The 27,845-nt window shown below is 52.8% G+C and overlaps 12 protein-coding genes across 12 annotated transcripts; 7 read left to right on the plus strand and 5 right to left on the minus strand.

The window, feature by feature from the left end:
- Positions 1 to 1,941: 1,941 nt before the first annotated feature.
- Positions 1,942 to 2,637, plus strand: B0I36DRAFT_356378 (uncharacterized protein; the record flags this gene model as incomplete). The annotated part of the gene is made up of 3 exons (XM_046157620.1): positions 1,942 to 1,944; positions 2,025 to 2,547; positions 2,624 to 2,637. The coding sequence occupies 3 exons, from the start codon at positions 1,942 to 1,944 to the stop codon at positions 2,635 to 2,637; spliced, it is 540 nt and encodes a 179-aa protein (XP_046004237.1).
- Positions 2,638 to 3,364: 727 nt separating this feature from the next.
- B0I36DRAFT_356379 (uncharacterized protein) lies at positions 3,365 to 4,363 on the minus strand (the record flags this gene model as incomplete). Its single annotated transcript, XM_046157621.1, has 2 exons — positions 3,365 to 3,799; positions 3,908 to 4,363. The coding sequence occupies 2 exons, from the start codon at positions 4,361 to 4,363 to the stop codon at positions 3,365 to 3,367; spliced, it is 891 nt and encodes a 296-aa protein (XP_046004238.1).
- Positions 4,364 to 6,736: 2,373 nt separating this feature from the next.
- Positions 6,737 to 8,110, minus strand: B0I36DRAFT_356380 (uncharacterized protein; the record flags this gene model as incomplete). The annotated part of the gene is made up of 3 exons (XM_046157622.1): positions 6,737 to 6,943; positions 7,251 to 7,310; positions 7,574 to 8,110. The coding sequence occupies 3 exons, from the start codon at positions 8,108 to 8,110 to the stop codon at positions 6,737 to 6,739; spliced, it is 804 nt and encodes a 267-aa protein (XP_046004239.1).
- A 2,015-nt stretch (positions 8,111 to 10,125) lies between these two features.
- Positions 10,126 to 10,311, plus strand: B0I36DRAFT_257182 (uncharacterized protein; the record flags this gene model as incomplete). The annotated part of the gene is made up of 1 exon (XM_046151001.1): positions 10,126 to 10,311. A coding segment is annotated over one exon (186 nt), but the record flags the coding sequence as incomplete, so codon positions are not given.
- A 360-nt stretch (positions 10,312 to 10,671) lies between these two features.
- Positions 10,672 to 13,502, minus strand: B0I36DRAFT_55467 (uncharacterized protein). Its single transcript, XM_046163017.1, has 3 exons — positions 13,443 to 13,502; positions 12,340 to 13,357; positions 10,672 to 12,251 (listed from the first exon to the last, which is right to left on the minus strand). The coding sequence occupies exons 2-3, from the start codon at positions 13,231 to 13,233 to the stop codon at positions 10,785 to 10,787; spliced, it is 2,361 nt and encodes a 786-aa protein (XP_046004241.1). The 5' UTR covers positions 13,234 to 13,357; positions 13,443 to 13,502; the 3' UTR covers positions 10,672 to 10,784.
- A 290-nt stretch (positions 13,503 to 13,792) lies between these two features.
- Positions 13,793 to 14,512, plus strand: B0I36DRAFT_55484 (uncharacterized protein). Its single transcript, XM_046163018.1, has one exon. The coding sequence runs from the start codon at positions 13,828 to 13,830 to the stop codon at positions 14,443 to 14,445; it is 618 nt and encodes a 205-aa protein (XP_046004242.1). The 5' UTR covers positions 13,793 to 13,827; the 3' UTR covers positions 14,446 to 14,512.
- Positions 14,513 to 16,465: 1,953 nt separating this feature from the next.
- On the plus strand, positions 16,466 to 17,230 carry B0I36DRAFT_356383 (uncharacterized protein; the record flags this gene model as incomplete). The annotated part of the gene is made up of 1 exon (XM_046157623.1): positions 16,466 to 17,230. One exon carries the CDS (start codon positions 16,466 to 16,468, stop codon positions 17,228 to 17,230), a length of 765 nt encoding a protein of 254 aa, XP_046004243.1.
- A 1,072-nt stretch (positions 17,231 to 18,302) lies between these two features.
- Positions 18,303 to 19,099, plus strand: B0I36DRAFT_356384 (uncharacterized protein; the record flags this gene model as incomplete). The annotated part of the gene is made up of 3 exons (XM_046157624.1): positions 18,303 to 18,409; positions 18,433 to 18,512; positions 18,591 to 19,099. The coding sequence occupies 3 exons, from the start codon at positions 18,303 to 18,305 to the stop codon at positions 19,097 to 19,099; spliced, it is 696 nt and encodes a 231-aa protein (XP_046004244.1).
- A 3-nt stretch (positions 19,100 to 19,102) lies between these two features.
- B0I36DRAFT_400498 (uncharacterized protein) lies at positions 19,103 to 20,023 on the plus strand (the record flags this gene model as incomplete). The annotated part of the gene is made up of 2 exons (XM_046161675.1): positions 19,103 to 19,315; positions 19,517 to 20,023. Coding segments are annotated over 2 exons (720 nt in total), but the record flags the coding sequence as incomplete, so codon positions are not given.
- A 1,319-nt stretch (positions 20,024 to 21,342) lies between these two features.
- On the minus strand, positions 21,343 to 22,795 carry B0I36DRAFT_340924 (nucleoside phosphorylase domain-containing protein). The gene has a single exon (XM_046155979.1). The coding sequence runs from the start codon at positions 22,651 to 22,653 to the stop codon at positions 21,625 to 21,627; it is 1,029 nt and encodes a 342-aa protein (XP_046004246.1). The 5' UTR covers positions 22,654 to 22,795; the 3' UTR covers positions 21,343 to 21,624.
- A 578-nt stretch (positions 22,796 to 23,373) lies between these two features.
- On the minus strand, positions 23,374 to 23,740 carry B0I36DRAFT_55499 (uncharacterized protein). Its single transcript, XM_046163019.1, has one exon. The coding sequence runs from the start codon at positions 23,680 to 23,682 to the stop codon at positions 23,428 to 23,430; it is 255 nt and encodes an 84-aa protein (XP_046004247.1). The 5' UTR covers positions 23,683 to 23,740; the 3' UTR covers positions 23,374 to 23,427.
- Positions 23,741 to 26,604: 2,864 nt separating this feature from the next.
- On the plus strand, positions 26,605 to 27,690 carry B0I36DRAFT_257014 (hemolysin-III related-domain-containing protein; the record flags this gene model as incomplete). The annotated part of the gene is made up of 3 exons (XM_046150992.1): positions 26,605 to 27,165; positions 27,240 to 27,470; positions 27,532 to 27,690. 3 exons carry the CDS (start codon positions 26,605 to 26,607, stop codon positions 27,688 to 27,690), a joined length of 951 nt encoding a protein of 316 aa, XP_046004248.1.
- Positions 27,691 to 27,845: the final 155 nt, after the last annotated feature.

The following is a 27,845-nucleotide window of genomic DNA, read 5'->3' on the forward strand; positions in this document are numbered from 1 at the left end:
GCCAGAGTCCTTCACAGCGATCTGGGAAAGCATGTTCAACCCGCAGGGACAAGTATGTTCGAGGAGGCCTTCATCCGAGCCGTTGTCTATCACTCCTCTTGACACCTTGCACGTGAATCCTTCGTCGTCTCACTCAATGCGCCACACCTGCCGGAACAGGAACTGGCTTGAATAGTGATGGTCTATCATGTGTATCGTCCAGACCACCGTCATCATCGACGCGTGCATCCAGGCCCGAGCAGCCTTCACAGGGCTGTATATGTAGAAGATGTATTCTAAGGAACACCTGACGTGATAGCTCGATACTCCCACGAGTGAGCAAATCCGCTGGTAAACATGGGCATACGTCTAGTCCAGCACCTTCGAGTACAGTAAATCATATTGTCAAGGTAGAGCATCGCAGAGGGCCATGGTCTCGTCATGTCATTCTTACTTGTAAACGCCTCCTTCACAATACGGCCGAAATGGTGCGGCTCCTCGGACTAGCACGCCCACTTAGAGACCGCGTGATCAATTCTCGCACAATAAAGCACATTCGCTACAAGGCAGGGACTTCTGCCCACCGAGGGCGGCTGCGCAAGGAGGATCAATAGACACATCTTATCTAAGTGACGCCATTATTACTTGGAATCAGGGCGTCAGCAGCCACAGAGGAAACGAAGGAGGCAACTTAAGAGAAGAGGTGAACGAGAGTGATGTGCCGTAAATAGCCATCTTTGAGTGATGGAGAATAGTTTTACATTGAAAAGGCCAATACTTCAATAGTCACTGGCGCGGCGAGATGCTACCATAATAGCCACTCTTCAGATGTCGGGTCCCTGGTTGTCTGGTCCAAAGAGAATATAAGAGCGGCAGCTATGTGATGGAAGGCCTTTATAATCACTACGCTGACGCCGGAGCTTGTTCTTTTCAGCCCGAGATGCGGTGCATACGTCCTTTCTACAAACAGTTTCTATCGCTGAGTGGTAACCATACATCACTTTCCGACAAATCCTTCCGTAGCAGGGACTGTCAAGCGCGTAATACATTCCCGGATACCGTCCACGGTAGGTCTACACAGCCGTAAACCGTGATTGCCGCAAATGCGAGGCCTTATTAAAGTCGTTGTCTATCACGCGCGGCGCAGCATTTCTCGAGCCTCAGGATATCACCGACAGAGGGACATGTTAGGTGGAGTCTCGGCTTAGGGTCGCAAGCGACAGGCTCATGCAGTAGGCCTTGCCCCTGCTCCGCAAAGCGCAATACGGAGCTCTACAACCCCAAGCTGCGTCCTATCTCTGTAATGCTACGCACTCTGACAGATTTGGAATCACGAACGTCCCACTTTATCGCCTTACGAGGAATCCACGAGTTTCACTTACGAAAGATTGACAATGGCAAACGTCCATTTTGCTGATGCAATGGGCAGAGTCTTATGTGATACCACTACCCAGGCGGCATGCTGTGTTACAGGCCTTTCAAGGCTTCAGGATCCCTCCCACCTAGGAAGTGGAGAACGACGAAATCTATGCCGGCGAGAACCCGCACCATACCCATTTCAGCTGATTAAAGGACGCGTTCGCGCACCGAGTTTGAATCACCTATCGACGATCAGCATAAAGGCAATGGGGAAGACCTCAATAGTCAGAAGAAGTCGCCGAGCCAGGCAGGCCAAGTCGGTAGTTGACGGTCATCGCAAGATATGTGATGAGGAGCATTACCTCACTGTGCGTAAATTAAACTGTGAAAGGTTTTGTAGCTCTCATTGAATGACAAATTCGTCCAATTCCGAGAGTTACTAGGAATTATTTTGAGGTATAAGAAGACTGCCCAGTCGACAATACCTAGCCATGACGCGTACCAGGAGTGAAAAGAAAATACCCATTCATCGCCGCCCCGAGGCATTATCTAAAATAGTAAGGCGGGCTAAAATCAGAAGCGCTATCGATTACAGTTCAAATCATGGTACGAAATGTCAATCCTTAGTTTGGCAACCGAAACGACTAGGTCAGGAAGAACTTGCTATGGAATATACGCTCCCGCAGGTATTAAAAATAGAGCCAGGGGAAAAAGAACAGTCGCAAGAATGCTATTCTGCGAGGAGCAAGGTAGACAAAGCCCCTACCAACGCGTGCAGTGACACAGATAGCTCCGACGATGAATTCGAAGTTCTGTCAGAATTCCGTGCAACTGAGCGGGAGCTGACTTCTGAACTACCAAGAATCGTACGACACCTGGTATGGTCTGAAGTCGGTCGAGCCATGTATTCTGAAGATGTTTCAAAAGAGCGCTCCCAAGGAGATGCAGAGAAAGATGCTGCCAGACTACACGGTATCTTTACATCCATGGTTCTCATGGAACTTAAGAGCCCTCAGCTAAGTACGCTGTCTCAGGATTTCGAGGCAGAACAATGCGAGAACTGCCCACTTGCCTTGGTCTTGAAAGATATCATTAGAATGGCTGCTGATCCATGGAAAGATACTTTGAACCATCAATTTGATTTGGGCATTGTGTATGGTGAGGAAATTGCTAAAATAAAGCAAGATGAGTCTATGCGCGCCAACTTAGGTAACGGGAAAAGACGTTTTTGAGGTCAAGAAACAACAGGCAGAGCACTATCTATCTATACTTCCAGACATCATAGCCACGGATATGTGAAAATGTAAAGCACTATCGCCCTTAGATTCGTAAGGTCGGCATGTAGACAATGTCAATGAATGTATTATTGCATCGGCGTCTCGATAATGCGACTGATTCCTAGTCCCCCGTGCCTGCCTCACTGTGCCTGTTACCCACATGTTGGACATGTAATATCTTGTGAAAGCTCTATGCACGTAGCAGGCCCGTTTCATTTCAGCCCCTTTTCTAACCAAGAAAGTGCATGAGGAGTGCGCAAAGCAACGCACTTCCATTCCCCAGGAGCAAGGGCAAATAGGGCAAATAGAGGTATACTTAGCAGGCTGCTGACTCAATACTCGCCAGACCTTGACGTATCGCGACGTTGCCGCCATACCTGCCATGACCACGGTCAAGATTCCTACAATTTCCCTGTTGATGTTCACTAGCTGTTCGGACTGGAGCTTGCATTTCTCTTTTCCGAGTCCGAGGCGTCGCACGTACTGTCGTCAGCTGGGGTCACGTGCAACGGTATTGCACAATTATGAACGCAGAGAGGAGACTGACCTTCGCTGTAGACGCATCTTCCTCGTAGCTCCTACCCCTGGTTGTGCCTTACCCTGACCCTGGCTTTCCGAATCTTCTCGCCTTGGACATTAGCCAAGCCATTTACAACTTCGTGCCGCTGGGAGAAGAATGGACAATGATAGAAGAGGATTTCGAAGATAATAGCTTTCCTCGCGTTACGGGGGACCCCGTCGGGCGGCTACTACCCACTGAGAAAAGCGTCCTCGATTTTCAGGGCTAAAAGAAGATACGCAAAGTAGAAGAGTTCAACTAGACGCGTGGCCCCCCCGACGCCTGATCGTGACATGTAGCTCTCTTCTGTCCTCTTAGATGTGGAATGCCAAGGTGATTTGGGAAGGACTTCCGCAAAGCGAGCTGGAGACCATTCCCGGGACAGGCTGGCGCCATCGTCACGACGCACGGCCGAGGTGGACCTCTCGACAAACAAGCATACCGTCTGCTCGAAGACCCGGTAAGCAGCCCTCACGGCAGCCCAGAAGAAGATACAAATCGCCGAGGCGAGGATCCGCGAGCGTGTTGGGCGGCTCTGGACGCCGTGAAGGATCAGGAACCCGGCAGCCGACGTCTCGGAGCAGGCAGCGAGGAGGGCCAAGGACACGGAGGAGGTGCACCGACACTAGTAGGTCCGCCTCCAGATCGGCCTCCTCTTATATCACAAGACGCGGGGCTTTACGAGAGCTCGCTACCATCCTGGCCATTACAAAAGAAGGAGGGTGGGACACACCCAGACAGTATGAGGGCCAAGGATAGGCACGGCATACTGAGCGGCCCCAGGTCCTAGATCCGGAAGCTGCTGGTCCTGGCCATACGCGGCCGAGATGGGGCTAGGCGAGCAGGTTGGCAGTGACTGGCCCGCAATCAGGACGTCAGGGACGTCGTCAAAGAGGTAAGCTAGCACATCGTCGGCCTGCCGCCGCCCGGTCTTCCTCACGGCTTCGGTTACTGAGCAGGCGGCTAACACCAGACGGGTACGGGTGGCAGATCGTCGTTCGTACGATCCGCCGATCGGAGTACCACTGGCCTGAATGCTCAGGGGAGACTGGGGGAGGGATCTCGACTCGTTCGTGGGCGCTCTAGCCGCAGCAAAGCTCGGCGTAGACCGTATAGCTCGCCTAGCAGCGCGACTAAGGGGAGCAAACCCGGCACACGCGGGGACGACGGGAACGACGAGGACGACCATTGTAACGACGACGGCAACTATGACGGCGGAGCACTACCTGGTGTGCCGAGTACTTTCTCAGCTGCGGACTTCCCCCAAACACTGCCTACCTATGGTCAAGAATCCACAATACCCCGGGGGGGTTCTGACAACACAGAGATTACCTGCGGTACTCGAACGCGGTACCAATCGCGAATCATTTCACCTACAAGCTGGCCGGCGGTAGCACCGTCGGCCGGGGCTTCATATTCCTACGCCTCAGTGGCTGGTTCCAGCGCTTCTTCGTCGAGGCGTCCACCGGTGGTCCTTTTGGGCCGCCGATGCATCAGCAAAGGCTTCTTCATCCAGGCACGAAGACTCGTTAGTCGCGCCCCATGCGAGAGCCGCGAGAAGCCTCTCATATTGACAGACTCTTCCCGCATATATGGCTTCTCCAAATGCTAGTGGATCTTGGAGCAGTACGGGATGGAAATAACGGCGTGCAAGAGTTAGGTCACGAAGCTTGAGGCGGGGAAGTGCTACTGGACCCGGGGCAGCACAGAAAAGCGGCTGGCGATCGGAGACTTCGCCACACACGATCTCTGTCCCCACCGACAGTCGTCTTGATGCTTGCCGACTACCACGTCATCATGGAGCCGTACCAGCGAAACAGGGTGGCAGTCAGGAATGGCTTTTCCCGAAATCATTGGCAAGGGAAGAAATAGCATGCCGAGAGTGCCAGCGAAGAAAGGAGGGCAATCAAGAACAATAGGAACAAGAACACCCCGTGGCGTGGATACAAGTGCTCTCTCGTGATGGCCGTGTGCTGGACCGCCTGAGGGAGGGACATGGAGCAAGAGATGCAATACGATAGGTGGATCGGTAACTGAAACGCGCTCTTGTGAGCAACGCATGTGAGAGGCACCAAATGCTTCTGCTTTGAAGCATGATCTCTCTATGCTCAGACCACTGGCCAGGCATCGACCGCGCTCAGGCGTCCTACAATGCATGCACTCTGGAGTGTCCGCTTATTGGGTTGGTAGACGGCTGAGCGGAAATTTGCGTGATTGCAGGGGAATGCAGTGTGTCATCGATTCGTCCTTCATAGGACTCGGTACAATATCGAGCGAACTGTGCGTCGAAACTTTGAGAGCCCTTGGGATTGCAAAAGGTCATCATTGCTTCGAGCACCTACTATGCTGGCGAATTTGTCCGAAGGCATGGCTTTTCAAACCTCCAAAGCCGTGGCGTAGATTTATTCCTGCAGTTCCGGGAGCGCTATTGTCATCAAGGGAGAGGGCTGCTTGATGTTACAGGTAACATGTCTCGACGGCGCTTGTGCACCCTTTTTTCCTTGTCGAAGATGACGAAGGACTCCGCCATCTGGCTTTCAAAAGCATAGAGTTGGAATCTCTCAGGAACCGCGTATTGTAGTCCTGAAGAAAATTATCCACGTCGGGAAACTATAACGGCTAGGGGCATATGGTTCGCGACAGCCTATCTATCTAACCTTTGTTTAAGCCTTGACTCATGTCTTGGAAACCAGTTAAACGCTCCAGGCCATGCTCAGATGTCAGGGTAAGAGTTGAGGGCGTCTTGGATCAAATGCAGTCTAGTGGCGATGATACCGGCTTGCTGTACTGTGTCTCATGGCAATCGTGAGGGTGAGCAAGCACCAAAGAAAAATTGCCTGGATGTAGGCTTAGCCCACTTCTCCAGCACCTTGAACGCGGCCATTTTAGCCGTCGCACGGCTCGCAATTTCTGGTTTTTAGTAAGGGCCTTTGTCCGACGGGGTCTGTCTCATCGATGGTTTCGACAGGGCGGCGGGGTCTACGAGTCGCACCTCTGTCTCTCATCGTCTCCCAGAACTTCCTTCCACATTTCGGAAGCAAGCGTACGGCTAAGCTGCTGTTGATAATACGTTCCTTGTTTTATTGACTGCCTCTCTAACACCTTTTTCTATTGCAGTAGGGGAAGACTGCCCCCTTAAAAGTTCAAGGCGGTTGCAAATCGACACTGGGGGATGCCCTGCCGGTCGAAAACCTCGTAAGGGAAAGTAGGTTGGCTGCTGATGGCTGCTCCGATCGAATAGCTTCGAACGAGAACTTCCATGTTACAGCGATCGAATTCAACGCGTTCTGGTCTCGCCCAAGGTCGCCCTCGTCCCTATTAAGAAGACTAAGCTCCAGATGCTCACTCCTCCAGAATTCCCTCAAGTACTCGCCGATCGATGTTCGCGGCGCTCGCAATCGGATGTATGCCCCTGCTTGGCTGATAGCTAATGGCATACACCCGAGGGCTTCCACCAACGCCGCAGTCTTGCTTATGGATCCGAGTCACTCAGCGAAGTTTCATTCGTGGTGAGCTCATTGTCCACTGGGAGACACTCTTCTGACTCAGCATGCACTGGCATTCAAGATCCAGAGTCTTTCAGAATGATCGTTGGCTCGTTCGAAGTTCCCTTCGCTGAGAGAGCTGGATGTTCGGGTCTTGCTAACGAACGAGACACTGGTTGGCTAGTGGAAGAGTGAGTCCGCAAATCAATAGGGCGATTGTGACGCAAGTGTGTCGTTGAGTACAGTGGCGGCATATCCCGAAAGCCATTGCCGTATGTTTGGCCCTAGGTTCGATGGTATAAGCGGCGCCATGCGGATGATGCATATGATGGAGAGGACGCCATGGAAGAAGTTTAGAACTGTGCACGAAAGACTTTCCGGCAATGGACAGTCGTGGTGACTTGGCTTGGATGCAAACAATACTAGGGTTTATGTGGAAAGGCTACTTCCTGTCTACGCTTTAATAATTTGTTTACTTAAACTACGTAATAACTTCTAAGCCACAGTTTCACCTTTCCTCCATGCTTAATCTTGGCATTAAATAGGTATCACTTGACCATGTTATCTGTTCCTAGTACTGTAGCTCCTTACATCCAAGCCACTGGGGAGCTTCTTGACACCGCCGTTGTTTGTATTGGTAACCGTGACGAACTATTTTCCGCGTCTCTTTCCCGCCCGATAATGTATAAGCGTTCTTTCATCAGGCCCGCTTTCAGCTCTATGGAAGACCATTTCATCGCATAAGCGATCCACTTAATTGTATTGATGTTATGCAATATGCTGCCGAGAAGCCACTGATCGTGCGTACAATGCGTGTCTAGCATATGAAACACGGCAGCGGAATGCAGCAATCTCTTGTATGGACCTCCTTCGCGCAGGCCACTACAATTAACGCGTGTCGCTAGACCACGCACCTTGTGGTCTGTCTCATTCATCCATGGAACATAGGATGAGCCCATTCCCTGGAAATACAAGTATTCGCTCATCTCTAGAGCCTCAGACGAGGTCAGTAGCGAGTCTCTCCGATTTTCCACAAGTTCACCAACACGCACAGCCAGCGGTATCCGGTAAGTACGCCAGAATTCCGTCAGCGCTGCATAGAGGATACCATTCCAGGATAACAACGAGTCCTTACTAAGGCGCTCCACTCTATCCAGCGCGTCGATCAGGTCATGTCCTTTATCCCACTGCGGCGACTGCGGCCGGTTGGATGCGTAGCGCGCAAGCATCTCTATGCTAGTCGTGTTGATCACAGGAAACCACCCGGATTGTTGTGCAGCCCAATCAGGAACGTTGCCGCCCATTGTCCAGTCGTCACATGTTATCCCCTGGAGGATGATGGGATGGAACTGCGACTCCACAGAGCAATAGGATGCTGGGCAAGCATTACCTTGCGGCGTTGGCGACGGCACAAGAGCAAGGACATTGACCGCACTGCTCGCGAGAAACATTGTAATGAACATGATGAATGGCATTCTCCCTATCTTTCCTATTTTCGTAGGTCTGGGACTGGTACTAGGTAGCGCAGCCCTGTTTACCCAGGGAGTGGCAGAGGAGAGAGAAACGATGTCGGCCATACTCGACTTTCAATGGGCACGCTGCGGTATTTATGATTGAAGCACAGTCTTTGACTGTGAATTTGGTCATCGAATAAAGCTTGTCATTTGACCAAGGTCGTGTTTAGGAACGTGGTGCTGTATCATAGTCAAATTCTGGCTAATGCAAGAAACGGTGTATGGCTTTCCAACCTTAATTTGCGTCCAATATCCATGAACAAGTATCGTTGTTGCCAGCTCTGGCCGCTCAACATCTTGACCTTGGGCAGGGTTCGCCCCAGTCAACATTGCAGAGCACCGGCGACGAGGGCATTCCCAACTTCTCAGGTGGGAATATCCCATTGCACACTATGATTACATTGCTGATAAGCACACTCGGAAATGTTCCGCCCCTACATTCCTCCCGGCAGAAATCCTGGAGGCCAGCGATCTCTGAGCCGCGAACTTACCTATTTGACGGGCAGTACTCGCTATCCTTCCTCACTCGATAGTGCATCAGTGAGTGTTGAGTCCGGGTTGAAAGCGCTAACTGGGGCAAGAATATTACGGGGGCTAAAAGTTGGTTTGGGCGGTCCAGAGATCACTGACTATTGGTTTGATGGTATGAATTTCTTATCAGTGAGATGAGCAAATGATTGACTGGATTAGTATAATACAAACCGTCCTCCCCAGGAGGAGGGCGACCGAGGGGTTTTTTTTGCTTGTCCGCAAGACAGAGGAGACACGTGAATGTACTGCTCGTCTTCTTTCCTCACTCTGCGTTCTCTAAACCTCAGGTAAATGGAGGCATAATGAGAGGAGATGAGAGTCCCGGGGCAGGAAGGGGGGGGGGGGGGGGGGGGGGGGCAGTCTACCGGGTCTCCGTTGTTCGAGACTCATGGAGTTTACAAGACGCTGCCCCAAAGAGATGTATATTGCCTGGTTCGTCATGGAAAGTACCTGTAGTTGGCCATGTTTTTGGCATGTCGCAGGGCTGTACCGACCTCGAGACGAAGTGATGTTTTACGTTAGCATTCAGGCTTTATGGATGCGACCTTGCCTTGAGAGTACTCCGAGGCATCATCGAGGAATGTGCTGGATAGATCACTGTGTGGCGCACAGACCGAAGGGAAGCGAAAATGAGTATTGGGCTATGCTTGTGTACCTGGAACCTGGAATCCTAGTTAAGAGAGGAGGTAAGCTGTTGGCTCGACAGGGTCATCACGCTGTTCGGAGGCCTCAGCAGCTTTCGGTCTCATTCTTCTGTCAACGACAAGCTGATGATTCCCGTTTGCCTAGTCATCCAAACGAGCAGTCCCTTCATAGTTGCCAGTATCGCCCTCTCGCTGTCAAGGTTGAAACTCATGGACGTGATTCACACCATGGCCTTCCAGCATAATGTGTATGATACAGTAAGCAAGGGCGTCAGCTTGACCAGGAGCATGCAGTGTGCTGAAAGGTTACATTAGTTGTCACGGATGACAGAGGCTTGCAGGATACCGTCAAAGTTCAAAATGTGCGCTGCCAGGATATAAGCGTGGGCGACCATGGGACACGGCAAACCCACCTGCTGTCTTATTACAGGGCTGTTTTAGGTGAAAACCAAGGGGTCCACACGCCCCACATCTCCAACAGAATCTCTGCATATCAGGGAAGAATCAGCAAGATGAGCTATGTCCAGGAATGTCCCACCACTGACCAGAAGGAATTTCTCGATCGCTACTGAAGAAAGAAGTGACGACCTTTCGGAGCAAAATGCCGTCCGCTGTCATCGGCGTCGCTCCTGATGCATCCGTGATTTGTTATCAAGAGAGCCGACTGCTAAGAGTCGGCTTGGGCCCCTTGTCGACTGGGTAGAAGTTCCTTGCCGATATAGTACTGTACTGTATGATCTCTCGTGTTATATAAATCCTCCTGACGTAATCCTATAGGTACGTGAAATTACTGCAAGCTTTAGGAACGGCATGCGATTTCAGTCCGCAGCAATAGGAACGTTTCAAGAATCGACCGAGAGCTTTCTCATAGCCTTGTTCGTGGACACAAATTTGTGCGCTATTCATGCAAGGAGTGCGACTATTCAATCGGCTTGTGCTTCTACGATTCCCATAAGGTTTTAAGCTCACCGCCCGGCAGAAGGATATATGACTGGCCAGGCGGCTCCGTGGCTAGTGGCGATCTTGTTGATCATAACTCTTTGTTACAAGGTCTATTCCTTGTGGCAACGCATTCTTATAGCCACAAATCGTTACTCAGAAATATCTTCACTAGAAATGTTAAGCCGCGTTCTCATCCTCTCCATGTCATGAATAAATTCAACTATGCAACCGCGTCTCCATTGGCCAAAATTCTGTATATATCCTTGTAGAGCCTGACGGAGGGGCTTGAGCCGTTAAGCCACGGCTGTGATTCGATATGCTGGAAACGCCAACTCTCATCGACCCACCGTCTCGGATTCGGCGAACTATGCCGAAGGCCCTTCAATTCTGGAGTGTCGTGGTTTGCCGAAGAGCGAGCAAGAAGCAATAGGGTCATGATAGGCCGAACCCTTGTGTATGGACTCTGACACACCTGGCCCAAATGCTTGTGAGGATCAACCCTCCCAAGGTCTTTTAGTCCTGGTTATGCCGGAATTTCGGCGTCGTGATCCAGAATCTGCGAACCATCGCTGCAGCCGCTCCTGATCCGGCAATAGATCTTGTTGAGGGGTGGTGCTAAGCGTTTGCCCATCAATCCTGCGTGCAATCTCGCCTGCCTGGGTCTTTGCCAGAGGTCTTCGAGCAGTGCTAAACTTGAACGTGAACGGGTCCTCTGACGACGCCACCGAGCATGTGCCCATGCCAGCCCTGCTCTGCGAATGGTATGAACTGAAAAGCGCAGCGCGATTGATTGTGATTCGTGGCAGGATCTCTCCTGTGTGAGGCTGAGTGCTTCCGGCCACGACATTATCAAGTGCTCCAACAGCTTGGACGCCACAGAACTGGTGATGACTGACCAAATACCAGTCAGGCGATGAGTACCTGGCCATGCTATTAGATGGCTCTACGAGGTCTCTTGGCTCATACTGTAGATCAAGGTGTTTAGCGATCTGCTGGAACTGTAGCAGCGTCACGAAGACACCCGGTTGATGTCCGCGAAGCTCATACAAGTCACTGCAGAAGCTCTCCAGTCCTTGTCGTTCATTGTCTGGCGCCAAATGGAGTATGGGCTCAAGCTGAAGCAGACCACAGGACGGGTGGTAAGGAATGTTCTGTGCGGTTCTCAGCAAGGTGCGGCCCGGGTTCTCAAGGAACCGAGAAAGCTCCCCAAAGTAAAAAGAAACACTGTGCTTCCTCCTCAGGTGATCAATGACTGTTTCGAGCTCGGTGATTGCGATTGTCCCGTCCTCGTCGTATTTCCGGACGGCATTGATAATGTGCTGTCCTTTGCCATCCTTGATTTGTTGAACACTGACCTGCATAAGCAGGAAGAACTCAATGTCGGTGGTGGAAACCCGATTGCCGCTTGGAGAAACAAGAACGTCTTTGTAAACCGTTAAACAATCCCAACCATCGGAGCTTTTTTGGTCAGATAGATTGAGCTGTCGTCCAATCTCGATAACTGTGCGCTTCCAAGAAGTCCCTGGAGATTTCGAGAGATAGTTTTTCCAGATCTCCGTTAAAGACGAGTCCTGAGTCCACAGCTCATCTAATGGTTCCCCGATGAAGTCTCTCACCAGGCTGAAGATTGACAGGCAATCGTTGGAGAACAACGTTGGGTCTCCGAGAGTGAGGGAGGAACAGTCGATATATATGGGTACAATATCGCAAGGCGACGGCACAGCAAGCACGGTCCTCATGCTCAGACGACCATGGCTGAATCCTTGACGATGAAGCCGGCCAATAACGCGAAGTAGCTCGCGGAAGAGTCTGACCCCCAGAACCCGGCGCTCCGCTAGAGAATAGTGGTCGTCATTGGATATGGCTTGCAGGCTCAAGATACCGGGTCGAAAAGGGACCAATAGGCAGTTGACCCCAGAAACATGATGGACGGCGGTGGGTATTAAGAAACTCCCGTCAACCTAATCGTGCTCGCGAAGTCAGATCCTGTAGGGCCCTACCATTATGGGCAACGCTCAGAGACTTGGAACAGGTTGGTAGGATACTTACACGAAGATCTTGAAAATCACACACATTTTGCCTCAGTAGCTTGATATTCGACACAGGAGTATACCGGGCGATATACTCATAACCTGTGCACATATCGAGAGCCAAGTACTCCTCATTTGCAATTCGGTGTGGATAGAACACAAGGCTTGGCCCCTCACGTGTGAATCCAGGTGCTGTCATTGACGATGCGAGAACGGCAGTGGTAGCAAGGCTGTAGACCGAACTTTCAATTTCGCTCGAATCAGCGATCTGTGGGACGATGGGATCGTCAAGAAGCCGGACGTTCCGGCAATATACTCTCAATTTCGCGAGACCAACAACCTCTATCTCGTTTGCGAGGTGGGGATTCAGCCATAGGCATGCGGTATCGGTATCCGCATCCTGTTGGAGGAGAATGTCATTGACGTGTATATCGTATTGAGAGGATCCACGAGACTGGACAATTGGGCGACTATTTTCATCGTAGCCAATCCAGAAGAGGGCGTGGCTCACGTTCTTTCTAGCAGAGATGGAAAAGTCAGTGGCTCGCCCCTGTCTTCCAAAGACAAAATGATCCTCTGGTACGCGGTATTGCTGTCGCTTAGTCTTGCCGTTCTTTGGTCGGGAAAGCATGAAGACGGCGCCAGAATTGTCCGAGCTCTGCTCCGGTTCAGACGTGGTGACAAACGACACCTGGCATGCTTCTTCCAGCTCACGATCTTCCGATCCACGTAGGAATTCTTTAACGGTGGTGTGACGGACAAGGTGTCGATTTAGCTCAATGAACTGCGGCGTAGAAGCATCGTCGACTTGCACCAAAATGACTATGTTCGGATCGCGGGAGGCTAATTTGGAGACCCAGCCGTCGCTATTCTCCCAGTGATAGGGCTGACTGTAAATGCGGCTCTCAAACATGGCAGATTGTGTCGATCTTGGGATTGTTTGGAAGAAGATAGGTTGTAGAACAGTGTCTGCTCCAAATCAGGACCCCGCATCCCACGAGTCCTTCTTCAGCCCTTGCTGGACCCGCAACGGCCATCTTCCCTCAAATAGCTGGTCAGCTGGGCCAGCGCTTAGGTTGCGTGGAATGGATGACTAGTGCGAGAACTAAGGGGCCCACTCACACCAATTCTACCAGTAGCAGCTCATATGCGGACCAATTAGTTCGAACGGGGCTTATCGTGTGAACAGCGTGTGGTAAGTTTGAGGTGATAGTGGATACGAGCTTCAGGCAGCCAAAGGGAAGCTGGCGAATGAGTAAGGGCGTTGCGGTGAACAAGCGTGCTTGGACATATGCCAGATGCAAGGACGGCGGCAGAAGTCTGGCACAGTGGCTGTCATGCAACAATCACGGGGCTGACCTTGGTTGTTCGTGGCGCTCAGGCCTTCGAAATTGCATTACGTAATGCAGTGACCCCACAAACGCGTCTTGTGCCACGAACTGCGCAAGACCTCCAGATGATCAACATCGCCACCCCCGTCACGCTGTTCAGTCGGTCCTGCGGACTAATGGCACACGGGAAAAACTCACGGCGACAACAATGGCGACAGTCACCCAGGACCCGACGTAGGCCACGATCATCATCCGAGTCCGCGCAACCGAATCCGACCTCCACGCCGCAGCCTTGTGTCAAGGGCAGCAGCTCTACTCTGAGCCATGCCGCGCTGGCCCGTGCCTCACCAGAACACGACCACTTAGGCATCACCAATCGTCCACCCAGCAGGCGCGCCGACATGATATACCCACTCAATAGGCAGACGCTGGGAGAGTTGCAAAGCTCTCTTGGTGAAGAAGTCGTTGAAGAGTCTGAAACAGAGGAAGAAGAGGGCTGGGTGAAGCCCGTACGGACGATACATAAGAAGTCGGCTATGTCTATGCCTTTGAGATCATCCCGCCAAACACATCGAGACTCCCCGGGCAGGGAGAAAGCTCGTCGTCAGGCTGTCGCCACCCTGTCCAAAACACGAGGCAAGCAGTTCTCACGGCAAAAAGCACGCGTCGCGAAAACCGCTCAGAATAAAATCGAGCCTCCACGTCGTAGCAAGAGGATTGCCGCGATCTTGGCGAGACATCAAGAGGCCAACGAGACTAGTCATCAGAAGCACGTCACAGGCTCTGGGGGCTGAGATGTAGCTCACAAGAAGCTGCGTTGAGGTATTCGCACCGACGCCATGGACGATCTGTCGCAGACCTCGCTTCCCTGGGTTCCCTCGATAACTCGACTGAATTTAAGTGTGAAGTTGTGGGCACAGATATACGTTTAGCATTTTCGTCCAACGCCGGTCGCTGTTTCATATCTCCGAACCTCTGCCAGGGCTCTCATCCTCAGATCAGTCGCAGATGGGGTGGGCCGCATTTGCCGTAGGGGTATTATACGATCGTGGCCTGGAATTCTAGGTCGACACCCTACTCCAGCTTCTATTCTCATGCCTCGCCAAGGAGAGCCAGTGTGATGCGCTGTAACACATAGCAGCATCGCCCAGCACGCTTGAGAGGTCGCCGGCACAAGGCCCTCCCCAACCGCAACCGCTGACCAAACCGCGCAGCTACGCCAAAAGCCAAAGCATCAGGCACGAGCAAGCCGAAAGAATTGAGCACTGTGCAACCTTCCACATCCCAGCGTCCGGACCGCGACTCTCGCTCTAGCGTTCTTGCGTGGCCGTTGGTTCACCTTCAGCACCCCACAGGTGAAGACCACTTTTCATCATCCTCGAGCTGATGGGTTGTCGAAATTTAACAACCGGACGGCCGAAATCACTGGTCTAGATTTCTCCCTCGCTTGCCAAGGCACCTCAACTGCGCCTATTCCGAGGGGTTTAAGTGTAGTACTCATGAACAGCCTCCCGGATTTAAGATCTCTGGACTGCTTGAAGTGCTGGCTGGCGCTGCCGCTGAGAACTTGCCAGACCACTCGGCACACCGTGACGAAGCTCCCTAGGGATACCGGTTTGACAATGAACTTGGCAATCCCACGCGCCAAGGATAGACATGACGGCGAGCACAAGAGTCTCGAGTTTGCAGTCGGCGACCGTGTGTTCCTGAAGCTTCACGATGGGTAGCGGTTACCTGGCGAGCCGTCACGCAAGCTCTCACGGCAGCGCCCTGGCCCCATTTGACGTCGTGGAACGAGTTGGTCGCTGGGCTGACTGCCTGAAGCTGCCGTCGACCGCCAACATCCATCCTCTCGCGACCTCGCCCAATCAGTTCCACTGCACCACCAGAAGAACTCGTTCGAACGGCGCCCCGCCCCGGCTAGCTCCTGTGCAAGTGGAACATGACCACATCGACAGTCACATCGGTGACGCATATGAAATATAATACGTCTTCAAATCATCGCCCCAATCGCTGCAGGACACGGTTCGACTACCTCGCCAAGTAGAGAGGCTACAGCCATGAGGACAATTCGCGGACGCTGGAGCTCCGTCTCCATCACGGCCGGGAGCTCCTTGAGGAGTACTGGACTCGCCACGGAGGCGGGCCGGGAAAGCAACGCCCGACCCGATTGCTTCGGGTCGGATTCAACGGCAGCGCTGACTGCAACGAGCGAAACGGAGGAATCGCTAGAATCGTCCGAGAAACGACTCTTCGTCGTAGCAGAGAAGTCATCCATTTTCCATATTTAGTCAGATAGACCTGTTGTGCTCAGCAGAGTTTTTTATATGTTGCGGCACTCTGATGCGCCAGGCGGAGGGTGGCAGCCACATGTGGCTGTCTGCACCACTCGTGTATGATAAGCTGACAGCGCGTCGGGGTAGGTCGCTGCAAGGCAGCTGCAGGTGACATCCCGCCCCACTCTTCTGAATGGCATCACCACTTGACCTGTCATTAGTTGACCCATGCCTATGCGCACTAGACACCATCGTGCAGATACTTTACAGTATGATTCAAGGTGTGATAAGAAAAGTATGAGTTATGGCTCAGTCTTCAACGTCAACGATTAGTTTCGTAGTAGTAGAGCATTTCATTATTTATAATAAACAGTCAACCTGGTTGTTTGACTCCTCACGAGGTTTAAACCCAAAATTGCGTCCGATCAAAAGGGCTCTTATGGAGTTCCACTCCGCCACAGCTTACACGCGCCGCCAGATGGCGTGGTGGTCTGAGTGACAATAACAACTGAGAATCGGTTCGTAGTGAGGCATCACTATGATCCTTCTATTCTGGCGTAGACCGCCCTTCGAAGATCAGACGATCATCGACTCTAACATGCTCACCGATGAGCTGTCCGCCGACCGACCGATACCTCCTCTCAACCCCGATACCTCCTCTCAACCCCGATACCTCCTCTCAACCCCGATACCTCCTCTCAACCCCGATCCGGACTCCGTACCCCCGCAAGGCGAAAGACTGGCAGGAGTTTCAATACTGAAACGCGCCAGATCCAAGGCTGGCTCCCGTGCTGAGCTGGTTAGCCCTGCCAGCGTGGGAGAGTCGCAACTCGCGATCGAGTGTTGTTGCCAAGCAGATGAAATACCAATGCGGTCTTTAGTGCTCTGGATAGGCGCGGAGGCGCGCGGGGCTTTTTTGGGAGATCTCAAATCTATCGCCGATCTTCTTGAATTAGGAGATGCTAGGACAACAGAGGCAGAACTTCCCCAAATTATTGCACAGTGGCTTAACGACCCGTCGAATGGCCCCTGGCTACTAGTTCCAGATGGTGTGACCGAAGCCGGCGTTCTCGATTGTGGCAAGGCCGATATCACCGCCTCAGGCACCGAAAGCGATCCTTGGCGGGGAAGCCTCGTCCGCCTCCTCTCAAATGTCTCCCATAGCTCGACCCGGAACACACCAGAGTATCCAGCGTTCGATGCGGCAGCACCGACCGTCAATGGCAACAGCAAGGACGTGTTGCGACCTGACGACAAGGGCATCCCAGTCAGGTGGCCAGGGTCACTCATACCCGCTCGATGATTTATCCGTCAGAACGTTACTCCTGGCACTACACCATGCCCATGGCTGCCGCTGGTCTTCTCTCAGACCCCGCCGTGTACCGATTCGACTCGTCTATATGCGTCCTTCCGGTTGCCGCAGAAACTTTTCGCCGTCAGCAGTACCACTATTAGAGGTCGACCCCTCCGAACAAGGGTTTTCGCCGCCTGGCGGATCAGAACGGGGAGGACAGTGAACAGGCGGTGGGGGAGGTGGATGGACCAGAGAAGCCTCACCGCGCAGCAATTGGCTTCGTTGTGCAGAAGCACTTCCGTGTTGCGCCTTTCCGTGGACCATACCAAGGAGAAAAGCCAGCGAAGTGGGTTTCAGAGGAAACTGACAAGAACCGAAGTTAGGAAAGACGGCGGCCGGCCAGACCCTGCAGAACTGGACGGGCCACTGGCCCCAGGTGCGGCGACCGGAAAAGGTGTGAGAAAGGCAGAAACTGATGGACAGTAGTTATTTCTGGGCAGTAGCACTAGTTATTTCGAGTAAGCGGTTGTAGTTCGACCCATCTTTGGAGGACTTTGCGTTATGTCAGGGAGCGCTTGGTTCTTGCCTTATAGCCGGATGATGGCCTGTGAAACGGCTCCCTTGATTTGCCTCCATCTCTGCCCAGAAAGTTCGCGTTGGGTGCTTTGCCCAACCTGCAACTCCGCAACCTCTCGCACAGCCTTTCAGGTTGTGCCTAAACACTCAACAACTAAAGATCTCAGCAACGCATTAATGCCTTCTCGACAGTGCTGGCCGCAGCCTTCATCCAAATGCCCTTCCTATTGTGGTCGACTACAGGGACACAACAGCCGAATGGCGGTCTCCATCTTCCTGTATTCAAGGGTCGTGGTATCTCACAAAAATGGACCCAGGAGCTCTGTATCCCGGAGTAGTCTCTTCTGAGCTGGGCTCAACCCTGGCAGGATCACATCATCACGGCCAATCTATCCCAATTGTTCGCCATCGGGACAAAGATTATTTCTTGGCCGATATTATATTTGCGATCCGCTCAGACGACGAAGGCGTCTGATGTGAAGCTGGCCCCCCATCCAGTGTCGGCATGGTTGAAGCTATCCGCGATGGGGACGAAGGCCAGCCCTGTCAATCGAGAGGTCTGTTTCCACCTGCATTATACAGTAGCAAAACCCTCACGTTGGATCGTGACAGGTAGCGAGATGGAAACATTGAAGCCAAGTTCCCACTCCTCTTTCTTCTCCCTTATCAGCCTTTCGATTGCGAAGAGGTCTGGTCAAGGACAGACTTGTGCAAGGTGAGTATTCGGCCGAGAGTCTTATTGATGTCATATTACGAGACAACCGTGCTAACATGTCATTTCAACACGGGATAGCCTGCATGCGTATGCGTGAACTAGGCAGAGGCCAGTCTGTCGACTTCTGCGTGCCAGAGGAAATCCAACGCAAGAGTAACCGGCTCATGGGCCTCAGGAACTTTACGCAAAAATTATGCGTTTCCGATGTCCTCGCCTGGTCCATCTCCGAGACATGGCGCTGCGCCCGGCGCAACACGGCACTCTGGGCGAACCAGCGCAGGCGACATGAGAGCCACAGCCAGCTGTGGGCACAAGCACGCGGCGACAAATTGACTGGTGCTGTCATGCATGGAAACCAGCCGTCAGACCTAGCCTTCACCGAGGATCTGGCCGAAGAATTCCTCGAGGATGAGGCGCAGCTGCTCGAGACGCGATTGCTCGAGACGCGATACCGTCCAGTCTCGCAGACAGATACTTCTACTGCTTCGGCCAAACTCACCCTGAGCAAGACTCAGCGGCTCATCTCCCAGCGCTGCCAAGATCTCGACGCTACCAGCGCATCCTCCTCCGCTATCCTCCTGGAATAGTGGGAGCGTGAGCTGGCACCTGAGGTCGAGGAGCAGAGACAGCTCGAGCGGCCGGACAAGGCGGAGCCGCGGAAGCACACGATCAACGCGGACGTCGTAACGTTCATCCAGACTGGGAGCATCTCGGCCGCAAGCAAGGCCTTCATCCCCGTCTACGAGTCCCTCGCAGACTCCTCGGCGGGCGAGGACCTCCTCCAGTTGCGCCGCCATCGCCCCGTCACGGGCCGGATGCACTGCACGCGCGACTTCCAGGCTACCATCAAGCTGCCGGCCGTGGGCTATGTCTCAGACTCGTACCAGCGGCCCGTGCAATGGATCTTGACGAGCAGCAGTGCCCTCCCCTTCTCCCCGGACGCGCCCCATCTTTGCCCTCGCCTCCAGCCTCGCTAGCCAAGAACCAGGATAATCTGCCCCAAGCGCACGCTGAAGCACATGGTCATCATCAGCCCATACAAGGTCCAGGGCCTCATGGACACGGTCAAGCAGTCCCGCGTGGTCACGCTGCACCGGTACGCGCCGCTGCTGAACAAAGGGCTGCGCAGCCTGGACAGGCTCGATCTGTACACTGGGCCGTCTTTGGCACCAGAGTCCTTGCTGCGGGATATGCCCGTGGAAGTGATGCTTGAGCTGGACCTCTTCGCTGGGCAGCTGTACTTCAAGATCTTTGCCGAGTTCGAGGCGCTCCGGGAGTATCTCCTTGCTCCGATGCCGCTGGCGTTGTCGCCCCCAGTGAGTCCAGCTGGTGACGAGGCTTGCGGGGGCAGTGGTAGCGACGGGGCGGCGCACGTAATGGATGAGAACCTGGTGGGCTTGCTTAATATCGTCATGATGACGATGCGGCGCAATTCTGAGACGATTGACAAGACACACACGGGCAAGGCTCTGGATAGCAGGCTCATTGCAAAGGACGAATTCAAGGAGTGATGGAGTTGTTGATTTGGAGTCAGCAGCTGGCCAGTTTCACCTACGAAGGCGCCAGCCAACGGCTGGGTGCTGAACAGGGTAGCAAGACAAGGCAATTCAGATGAGGACTCGGCAGGGATCCAGACGTGTCGTTGGTGGAAGTTCGCCGGAGAGCTGGGCGACGACGGTGCATCTCGGCGGGTTCTACGGCTTGATGCTTGGGTGAGAGCAGATCAGCAGCTGACGGTCGCTCCTGGCCAAGGGACTCACATCCGGCCGCTTGCTCGGTATCAATCTCAGCTGTCGCTTCGCTGTGGGGTGGGGAGTTGCTGGGCGGCCTGATTCGTTCGCAATTTCGCCGGATCGTCAATTTGTGAGCGGCCTTTCTCGCTGGCGAGATGCTGCTGCTCTGCATACTCTTTACCGCGACGTCGGCACGGGTCAGCTTATTGCCGCCCTTTGTGTTGCCGTGCATGAGCACAACAAGCGCCTGGCTCCCGACCCTGGTCGCACAGATATTTGCCGAACTGAGCCGTCAGCTTGCCAACACTCTCGAGCCCCGACCCTTGATAGGCTCGCCCCTGCACTCCGCAATGGAGACAAGTGGGCTATCCTTTACCAATGATAGTGTCCAAAAACTCGATAACCCAGAAATAAGTGTTTTCGTGCACGCGCGCACAAAGCGTCTGTATCAGCTCTGCTGTGTCTACTTTAGTACTGACCTGAGCTTGTAGATTCACGCACTATAGTCACCTACCATACTCCCTTCTGGCGCACGGTACACCTTAACAATATTATCACGAAGAAGAAGCTACGACGATGCCGGCGTGTCTGGTATCAAGCCTTCTAACATGTGGGGTCCCAACAAGCATGCCGTCGCAGACCCGGGCGAGAGCCGCAAGCGCCAGAGTCGCCCACGATAAGGGCAGAGGCAGGAATAGTCGTGCGGTGCATGCCCGTATCTGTCTGCCTTACGTTTCCAAACTGCTGAACGGACCAAGGAGAGCACGCCAGTATAAGTCCAGGTAGCACGCCTTGAGAAGGTCAGCCACAGGGTGCTTGGACTAGGCATATTGCCATTCCAGGCATGCTTATTAGTCTTCGGCCGCAAAAGGAGCAACAAGCCGGAGAGGTGTGCAAGGAAACTACTTCCCGAGTTGATCACTATCAGGATCTATTCTTCTCAGATGTCGTCCGCACCAACTACTTCGCCAGGCACAGAGCTAACCTCCAGCTGACTAGACTTATCCGCAAGGCAGAGCGTACCGAAGGTCGCTCCCGACCTCGCCCCTCGTCACCATGGGCACCGTTGTCACAGAAGACAAAAGATGAAGACTTAAAGGAGCTCGTGATATTGCTAGTAGAGCAGAAGCTGGGGCACGACTTCTACTGCGGCCTACTGCCAGGTGTTATGCCGTGCTAGCTTTTTACTGAGTGGAGGCTAGAAGTCGCCTGCAGGATGCGAGGGCTACGCGTTTGCCACAGTCAAGGCATTCGAAAAGTGTTTTATCAGGCGGCTCGCAACTCCGAGGAGAGCAAGTCGGCCGCTTATGTAGAGGACCCTTCTCATACACGCGTACACGACGAAATGCCCGTGTATGTATTGTAGACGCAGGCTCCGGTTAGTTCTCGACGGACTGGCAGCTTCGAAGGAATTCGATTGCGTACGTGGCTGCCGCCATGGCAGCATATTTCTGCCAGCGGTCGTTGTTGTGAGAATCCGCGTAGGTGCAGATGCCACAGATGGCCAAGAATGGAAATTTGTGTATCAGGCCGGTAGCCTCCGTCTCCACACAGAGAGCTTGGTGGCGATTCCCTATGTCGTCTCGGACCTTGGCGTTCTTGATGACCTGGGGTCCCGACGCGATTATGCCATAGTGTATCTGCGGGTCGGCACTTTGCCTTGATGTTCTCTGCACGCGTTGCGCAATATCGCATTTGTCGCACTCCTGCGTCCCGTCAAGATGGTCATAATCTTCCTTGAAAAGATGGTCCTCTAGTCGGTTTCCATCCAAGTACTCGTTGTTGACGAGGCCGCGCTTCTCCAATTGGTCATGAAGGCCATGTAGAGCATTTTGCCCCATTTCTGCGCGAACCTTGATTGCCGAAAGCGTCGTCCTGATGTCCCGAGGCGGCATGTATGGATCGCCGGTATCCTCTAGCCCATCGCCAGAATCCTCCCTGCCAAGTTCATGTTGAATCATCGTGCGACCGACGACCACGTCACCGAGCCGAATATCGTGGTCTGGTCGTGGAATGCCGCCGCCGATCTCAACGAGAAGCAAGAACCGAAGGTTCTTGAAGCTTCTAAACATGTTTGCGGCGACATTAGCAGCACTACCAGAACCAGGCAGATCGTTCGGCAAGTGCGCCATGACGACATTGTGACCGCCTATGGTGCCGTAAACGTAGGCGTTGCTGTCGCCATCTAGCTTCGGAAGTGGCTCGTGGCGGTCGTCGAGAAGAGCCACACTCGCAGCGAGCTCTATAGGAAGCGCGCTGACCCAGCCGATTTTGTAGTGGTCTCTCGTGAGCGGGTCCACTCGCGTTCGCCGTTTGTTCTCGGCAGCCCGACGTGCATTGAACACATCATCGCCACTGCGCTCGCGCTCGTTCCTCGCGAGAGCGCCGCCACCAGACCACTGTGCCATCTCGTCGGCCAGCTGCCGGCAAAGGTGAATCTGAATTACTGGGCAGCGCAACAGAGAGAATGAATTCCTGCTTCAGAGACGAAGGCGCCGAGGCGGGGAAAGCCAAGGGTGCGGTGATGCTGAAGTAGTCAAAGCATTCAGCCTAACAGACGTTGTCTGCCTTCTGTGGCGGGCCCCGTGTCTGCATGAGGGTTTAGGCTCGAGGGATGTGCGGACCCCCTGAATTACGGGGAGGCTGGTCTCAGGGGCGGAGCATGGGTTCTCTTTGTCATCTGCAGCTCCTCTGTGAAGACCATGAACTGATCGTGTCCTGCCTGCACCGTTGGATATGTTCACATCCCACCCGTCCGAGTGCATACCATCCGTATGACGACTCAGCCTTTCTGCCCTGCTGTACCGTATGGTGCACCATTACATTAGCCATGAGAAGCCCCCAATGCGCGAGTGCGCAAGTGTCCTTGTGCCACATCCGGACCCAAACAATTGCACAACCTAAAAGTGTCACATGCGCAAGAGCAGCGGGTGCCGGAAGCTAATTTCCTGGTTGGGCTGCAGGCGCAAAAGGAAGCCTGAGGTCAAACTGGATGAGCCATTGGGGGCTTACGTAAGAGCAACCAATTCACAATTTCCTTGTCCCTTGCGACCTATGATGTGAAGGGCATCTCGTCTGAAACGCCTTGATCAACTCCTGTGAGCAATCCTGCCCTATTCTACTGCTTCCCAACATTTATCCTAGGGGGTTAATTTTACCTTCTTTCCTTCGCCATAATTGAGTCAATTTGTACGGGACGACAGTGCACCCCTTGACGTCCCTCTCATTCTCGTGTAGGACATATGTCGTACCAACGGTCTGTGCACGTAGCAGATATGTCTCATTCCACGACTTGTCCCCACGAATTTCGGTCCACTCTCAGGTGTGGATTTCTCCAGATATTGTCGACCTACGGTCAACTCCCTGAGTGCTTGCAAACCGAAGGACAGTACCTCCTGAGTGACAATGCCTAAAATAGATAGCCAAGGTAATTTCATCGCCGCCACGTGGAAAGGAGGCTATGATGGCGAATGAATCGAGGGATTTTGTTTTTGGAGCTAGTTATTTAGATTTCCATATATACACGTGATCGTGCCTGCCGAAACTGTGTGTCGTGGGTTCTCCTCGAACTGGGTCGATTACAGGATAGGGTCTTGCACTACTTATGTATGGTCGAAGATGATGTGTACCAGAAACCGTGCCAACGAACCAAAAACCATCACTAGGGGATGTTGACATAACGACAATTTGGTTGGTCCAAACTGACGTGAGCGGCAAAGTGTAGGCGCCTCCACATATCCTGTCGCTATTGAATCCACCGACATCTCCACTTTTTCCATCCAGTCTGCGAGCACCTTGAGATTGTACGGCCTGGTCTGTGCAAACGGGGATCCCAGCTGGTCGTCACACTGGTCAGGGAGAGTCGCAACCACTACTCATTAGCATAAGACAGCGACCGCGAGTTCGTACGCGGCTCGACGACCAAAGGCTTCCGCCGTGCTATGCGAAAGTGTTGCAGACCCTTAGTGTTTCGTTACGACCTATTTACCTGACCTGCCACATGTCTGAGTGGTGAATGCGGCCTCAAAAAAGGCACGCATGCGGATATCACAATATACTGGTATAGCTCCTTGTTCAGTGGTGGTCATGATTTTTCGCCAAGAAAGTACTAGGTCGGACGAGCATCATGGGTGCAGGCAGAAGAGCGCTCAAGGTGTTTCAGCCTTCAGCCTCAAGTGGAGTCTGTTATCCGAAAGTTTGTGTTACCCAACGACTGTCCCAAAACCTGTTGCCGTGACTGGAGGATAGGCAGCATCTCGGACATATTGTGCTCAGCGCTGGGAACATTTGATTGAGATGGACTATCAAATGCTTCACCGCGTAGGAGGGCATTTTTGTCTTCCACTGTTATGCCCAATAGCAACCTTTGGAACATCCCTCCTTTCATCAGTAGTACGACAAATCATGACAGATCGCTCTAGTGTCTTCATCAGACGGCTCCTCCTGTATGGTCGACTTGATCGAGTCACTCATCTCCTTCCTGCAAGCGTGAGAGCTGTCTCGAGACGCGCCAGGGCCTGCTTATCCGCAGATCTCGAAGAGGTCCACCTGTCATGACACGACACTGTCTCGCTCTTCACCATCTTCGACCGGTCTGAACGCGGTCAGAGGCGCCCTCGACGCTCAAGACCGCCCTCGGGTCTTCCGCGTTGGCCAAGATCTTTTTCGATATCCACGATGACTCGGACGCGTGGTACAGCCACTACGGTATCGGCGTCGAAGCGGTCGAGGACACGCCGCTCATGGAGTGCGCGGATAGGCCGCCCGGTCGCGGGCGCTTCGTCTCAGGACTACAGAAATGCATCGACATGTTTGCGTCTCTGACTTCGGCGCAAAAGATGCAGTCGAGGGTTGAGAAGGGTAAGGGTTCGAAGTGTGCGTTCCTGGATCATACAATCCAAAATGTCCTTAAGCTTAAGAAGCAAGGCGTAGACCTGGACGTCGCCGAGGATAAGAGCGCTCTTGTTGCTCAAGTTATAGAGATTATCCGCGAACTAGTAGAGCTAGAAACCGAAACAACTGTAAATTTACCACGTGACGAAATTAAGATGAGAAATCGCAGACTTCTTAAACCTGGAGCTATCCTCTTTCACCCCATCGACGCAACCTGCGTGGGAATCCCACACATTAGATTAAAATTGATAATGATATCAGTCCAAGAACGGGAGTAAAGACTTTCCCGTCTCGAACGGCTTGGTTTGGGTTGTAGAATAGAGTAGTAGTGCAACGAAAGGCGTATTACTGCGAGAAATCAACATGGTGAATAACTTGCGGACATCGTGGAAAAGATGCCATATAACGTTAGCATATATTAACGTCACATGATTTCAGTCCCCTTGGAGCTGCGATTTACCAGAGCTATTAAACATTACGTTGGCAGCCGCAGGGCCGTAGATCAACGAGACGCAAGGACGCCACACACCTTCCGGAGAAGATTGACGCGGTTGCACTTGGATGCTGTCATTATACGATGGTAGTATGGCACTCAGTGCGGTGTATACAGCTGTGTATTTGAGTCTGGCAGTCCTGTTTGTCTCAGCCTATGTGAAGGGCAACATCAAAAGGTTTGATGGAGAATGTGCACATCTAACGCTCTGGCCCTAGTTTCTGACTTACCCTAGAAACCGACTAGTTATTACAGTCTTTGGCGGGCGGGCCTACTGACATATTTCACCCCGGCATCTCCTCAACTCCCAGGGTCTTATATGCGCCACATATCACAATGTCGCCGGTGCACACTTCGACGTCCTTCTCGCTCCTACGTAGGCTGCCGGCTTAGCGCTTTTATCAATTCTGTGGGTTGCCAAACTGTTTCCTTGCTAGCAGACAAGACATCCATTGAGTTTGTTATTTCGCAAGTGGCGGGTGTAGCACAACAAACTACCACGCTCACCGTGTTGGTCGTTGAGTCTGCTTGCTCGCCGACACTTGGAAAGGGAAGCATATTTTTTCACAGGCATTAGCAATGCCAGACATCACTGTATTCATAATGCTCGCTGTCGCAGGCATATTCGGGCAGTTCTCCTCCCCGTGCTCCTCCCCGTGCTCCTCCAGAGGACTGCAACTTGTGCAGCTGTTTGACAAAAGGCCTGAGCCGAGGGGCGCGCATCGGAGACTAGGATGTTTCAGACATTTATTGATGAAAAGTCCATCCGGCCACGTTTTCGAAGAGGTATGAGTGAGCCCATGCAACCAGCGAAGCGAGGTTGGCGCTGACCAGGCATAAACGATCGAAGAGAAGAGCCGCGGCCTAACTTCACAAAAAGACTACGCGGCAAAGAGACAACGCAATTCTTCAACTCCTACCCACTCTCAAATCTCGGCCTTCAGAAATTATACATCACCAGGCGCGAGAGTAAATGGCGCCCACACGCCGTCTCCGAGTACCTTCCAAGGAGTCAGTGGCGCGCAAAGGGTGGGGAATGGAAGACGGCGCATCCGGGTCCGGTGAGGCAGGACGCCCGGCTCTTCTCTCGTTTGACGAGATGCCAGAATGGTTTCAGCATGAGAACAATCAGTGGATCCTTCACGGCTACCGGCCAATATCGGGCTCCTTTCCCGCCTCGTTCCGCAGTTGGTGGTACATCCACAACGAGACGGTTAATATATATTCTCATCTTGTTCCGGCGGTCGTCTTCCTCCTCGGCGAATGCTATATCTTGCAGCACCTTGCAGGTAAAAGTCCCCGAGTCACTAATACCGATCTTGTTGCTTTCTCGTCCTTTATGCTTACGGCGACAATTTGCTTTACATTTTCGGCTCTTTATCATACCTTGATGAACCACTCTTACGCGGTGGACCATCTCTGCCACCGACTGGATATGCTCGGTATAAGGATCTTTATAGTCGGTGATATTATGTTGGGAGTGCACATAATCTTTTGGTGTGAGACTACACTACGCAATATTTATTGGTCTATGGTTAGTTGATCTCCCCAAGCTAGGCCTTTTCTATGCCAGGACTGGGATCTAATACTGTCTTCGTTGGTCAATAGATTGGGGGTTTTGGCGTATTGACCATTATTACGAACATCCATCCCAAGCTCCAGAGCCACAAGTATCGCTCCATACGAACACTGGTGTTCGTAGCAACGGGCATGTCCGTTCTAGCGCCCTTGATTAAGGGGCTCGATATATTTGGGCTAGACCTGATGAACAAAAAAGCGCTCACTTATACTCTGGTGGCAAAGATAGGCTGCCTTCTATCTGGAACAGTGCTGTATGCAGTGAGTTCCCCATTTCGTCTATACAGGAGAAAGATTAATCCTAAGGGACCTGGCTCGAAAGATGAGGTTTCCCGAAAGTTGGTGGCCTGGGGGGTTCGACATATGCAGCTCTCACTCATTCATGCACATTCTGGTGGTCTCCGCCGCCGTGATCCAGCTGATAGGGTATATGGAAGCCTTCGACTATGCTCACTTGAATATTGCCTGCTTGGCCTCTTGAGTTACCTTCCTTTGACCAGAAACAGCTCCAGCTAGCTCTGGAGCTTCCCAGGCGCGGTTGCACGCCTTCTTGCGGCCACGCAACTGCAATATCCCGGGATCATCAGAACCTGGAGACCAAAACGATGAGCACCACGTTCTATAATCCGCCATGCG

Source organism: Microdochium trichocladiopsis (assembly GCF_020744255.1).
Source record: "Microdochium trichocladiopsis strain MPI-CAGE-CH-0230 chromosome Unknown B0I36scaffold_16, whole genome shotgun sequence".
Taxonomy (NCBI): Eukaryota; Fungi; Ascomycota; class Sordariomycetes; order Xylariales; family Microdochiaceae; genus Microdochium; species Microdochium trichocladiopsis.

Excerpts from the sequence above, each read along its gene's own strand:
- B0I36DRAFT_55467 (XM_046163017.1), bottom strand. The coding sequence starts at position 13,233 with ATGTTTGAGAGCCGCATTTACAGTCAGCCCTATCACTGGGAGAATAGC. Across the intron at positions 12,252-12,339 it reads GTGATTTTCAAGATCTTCGT|GTTGACGGGAGTTTCTTAAT; the intron begins GTAAGTATCCTA and ends GAGCACGATTAG.
- B0I36DRAFT_340924 (XM_046155979.1), bottom strand. The coding sequence starts at position 22,653 with ATGGCACAGTGGTCTGGTGGCGGCGCTCTCGCGAGGAACGAGCGCGAG.
- B0I36DRAFT_55499 (XM_046163019.1), bottom strand. The coding sequence starts at position 23,682 with ATGAAATTACCTTGGCTATCTATTTTAGGCATTGTCACTCAGGAGGTA.
- B0I36DRAFT_55484 (XM_046163018.1), top strand. The coding sequence starts at position 13,828 with ATGGCACACGGGAAAAACTCACGGCGACAACAATGGCGACAGTCACCC.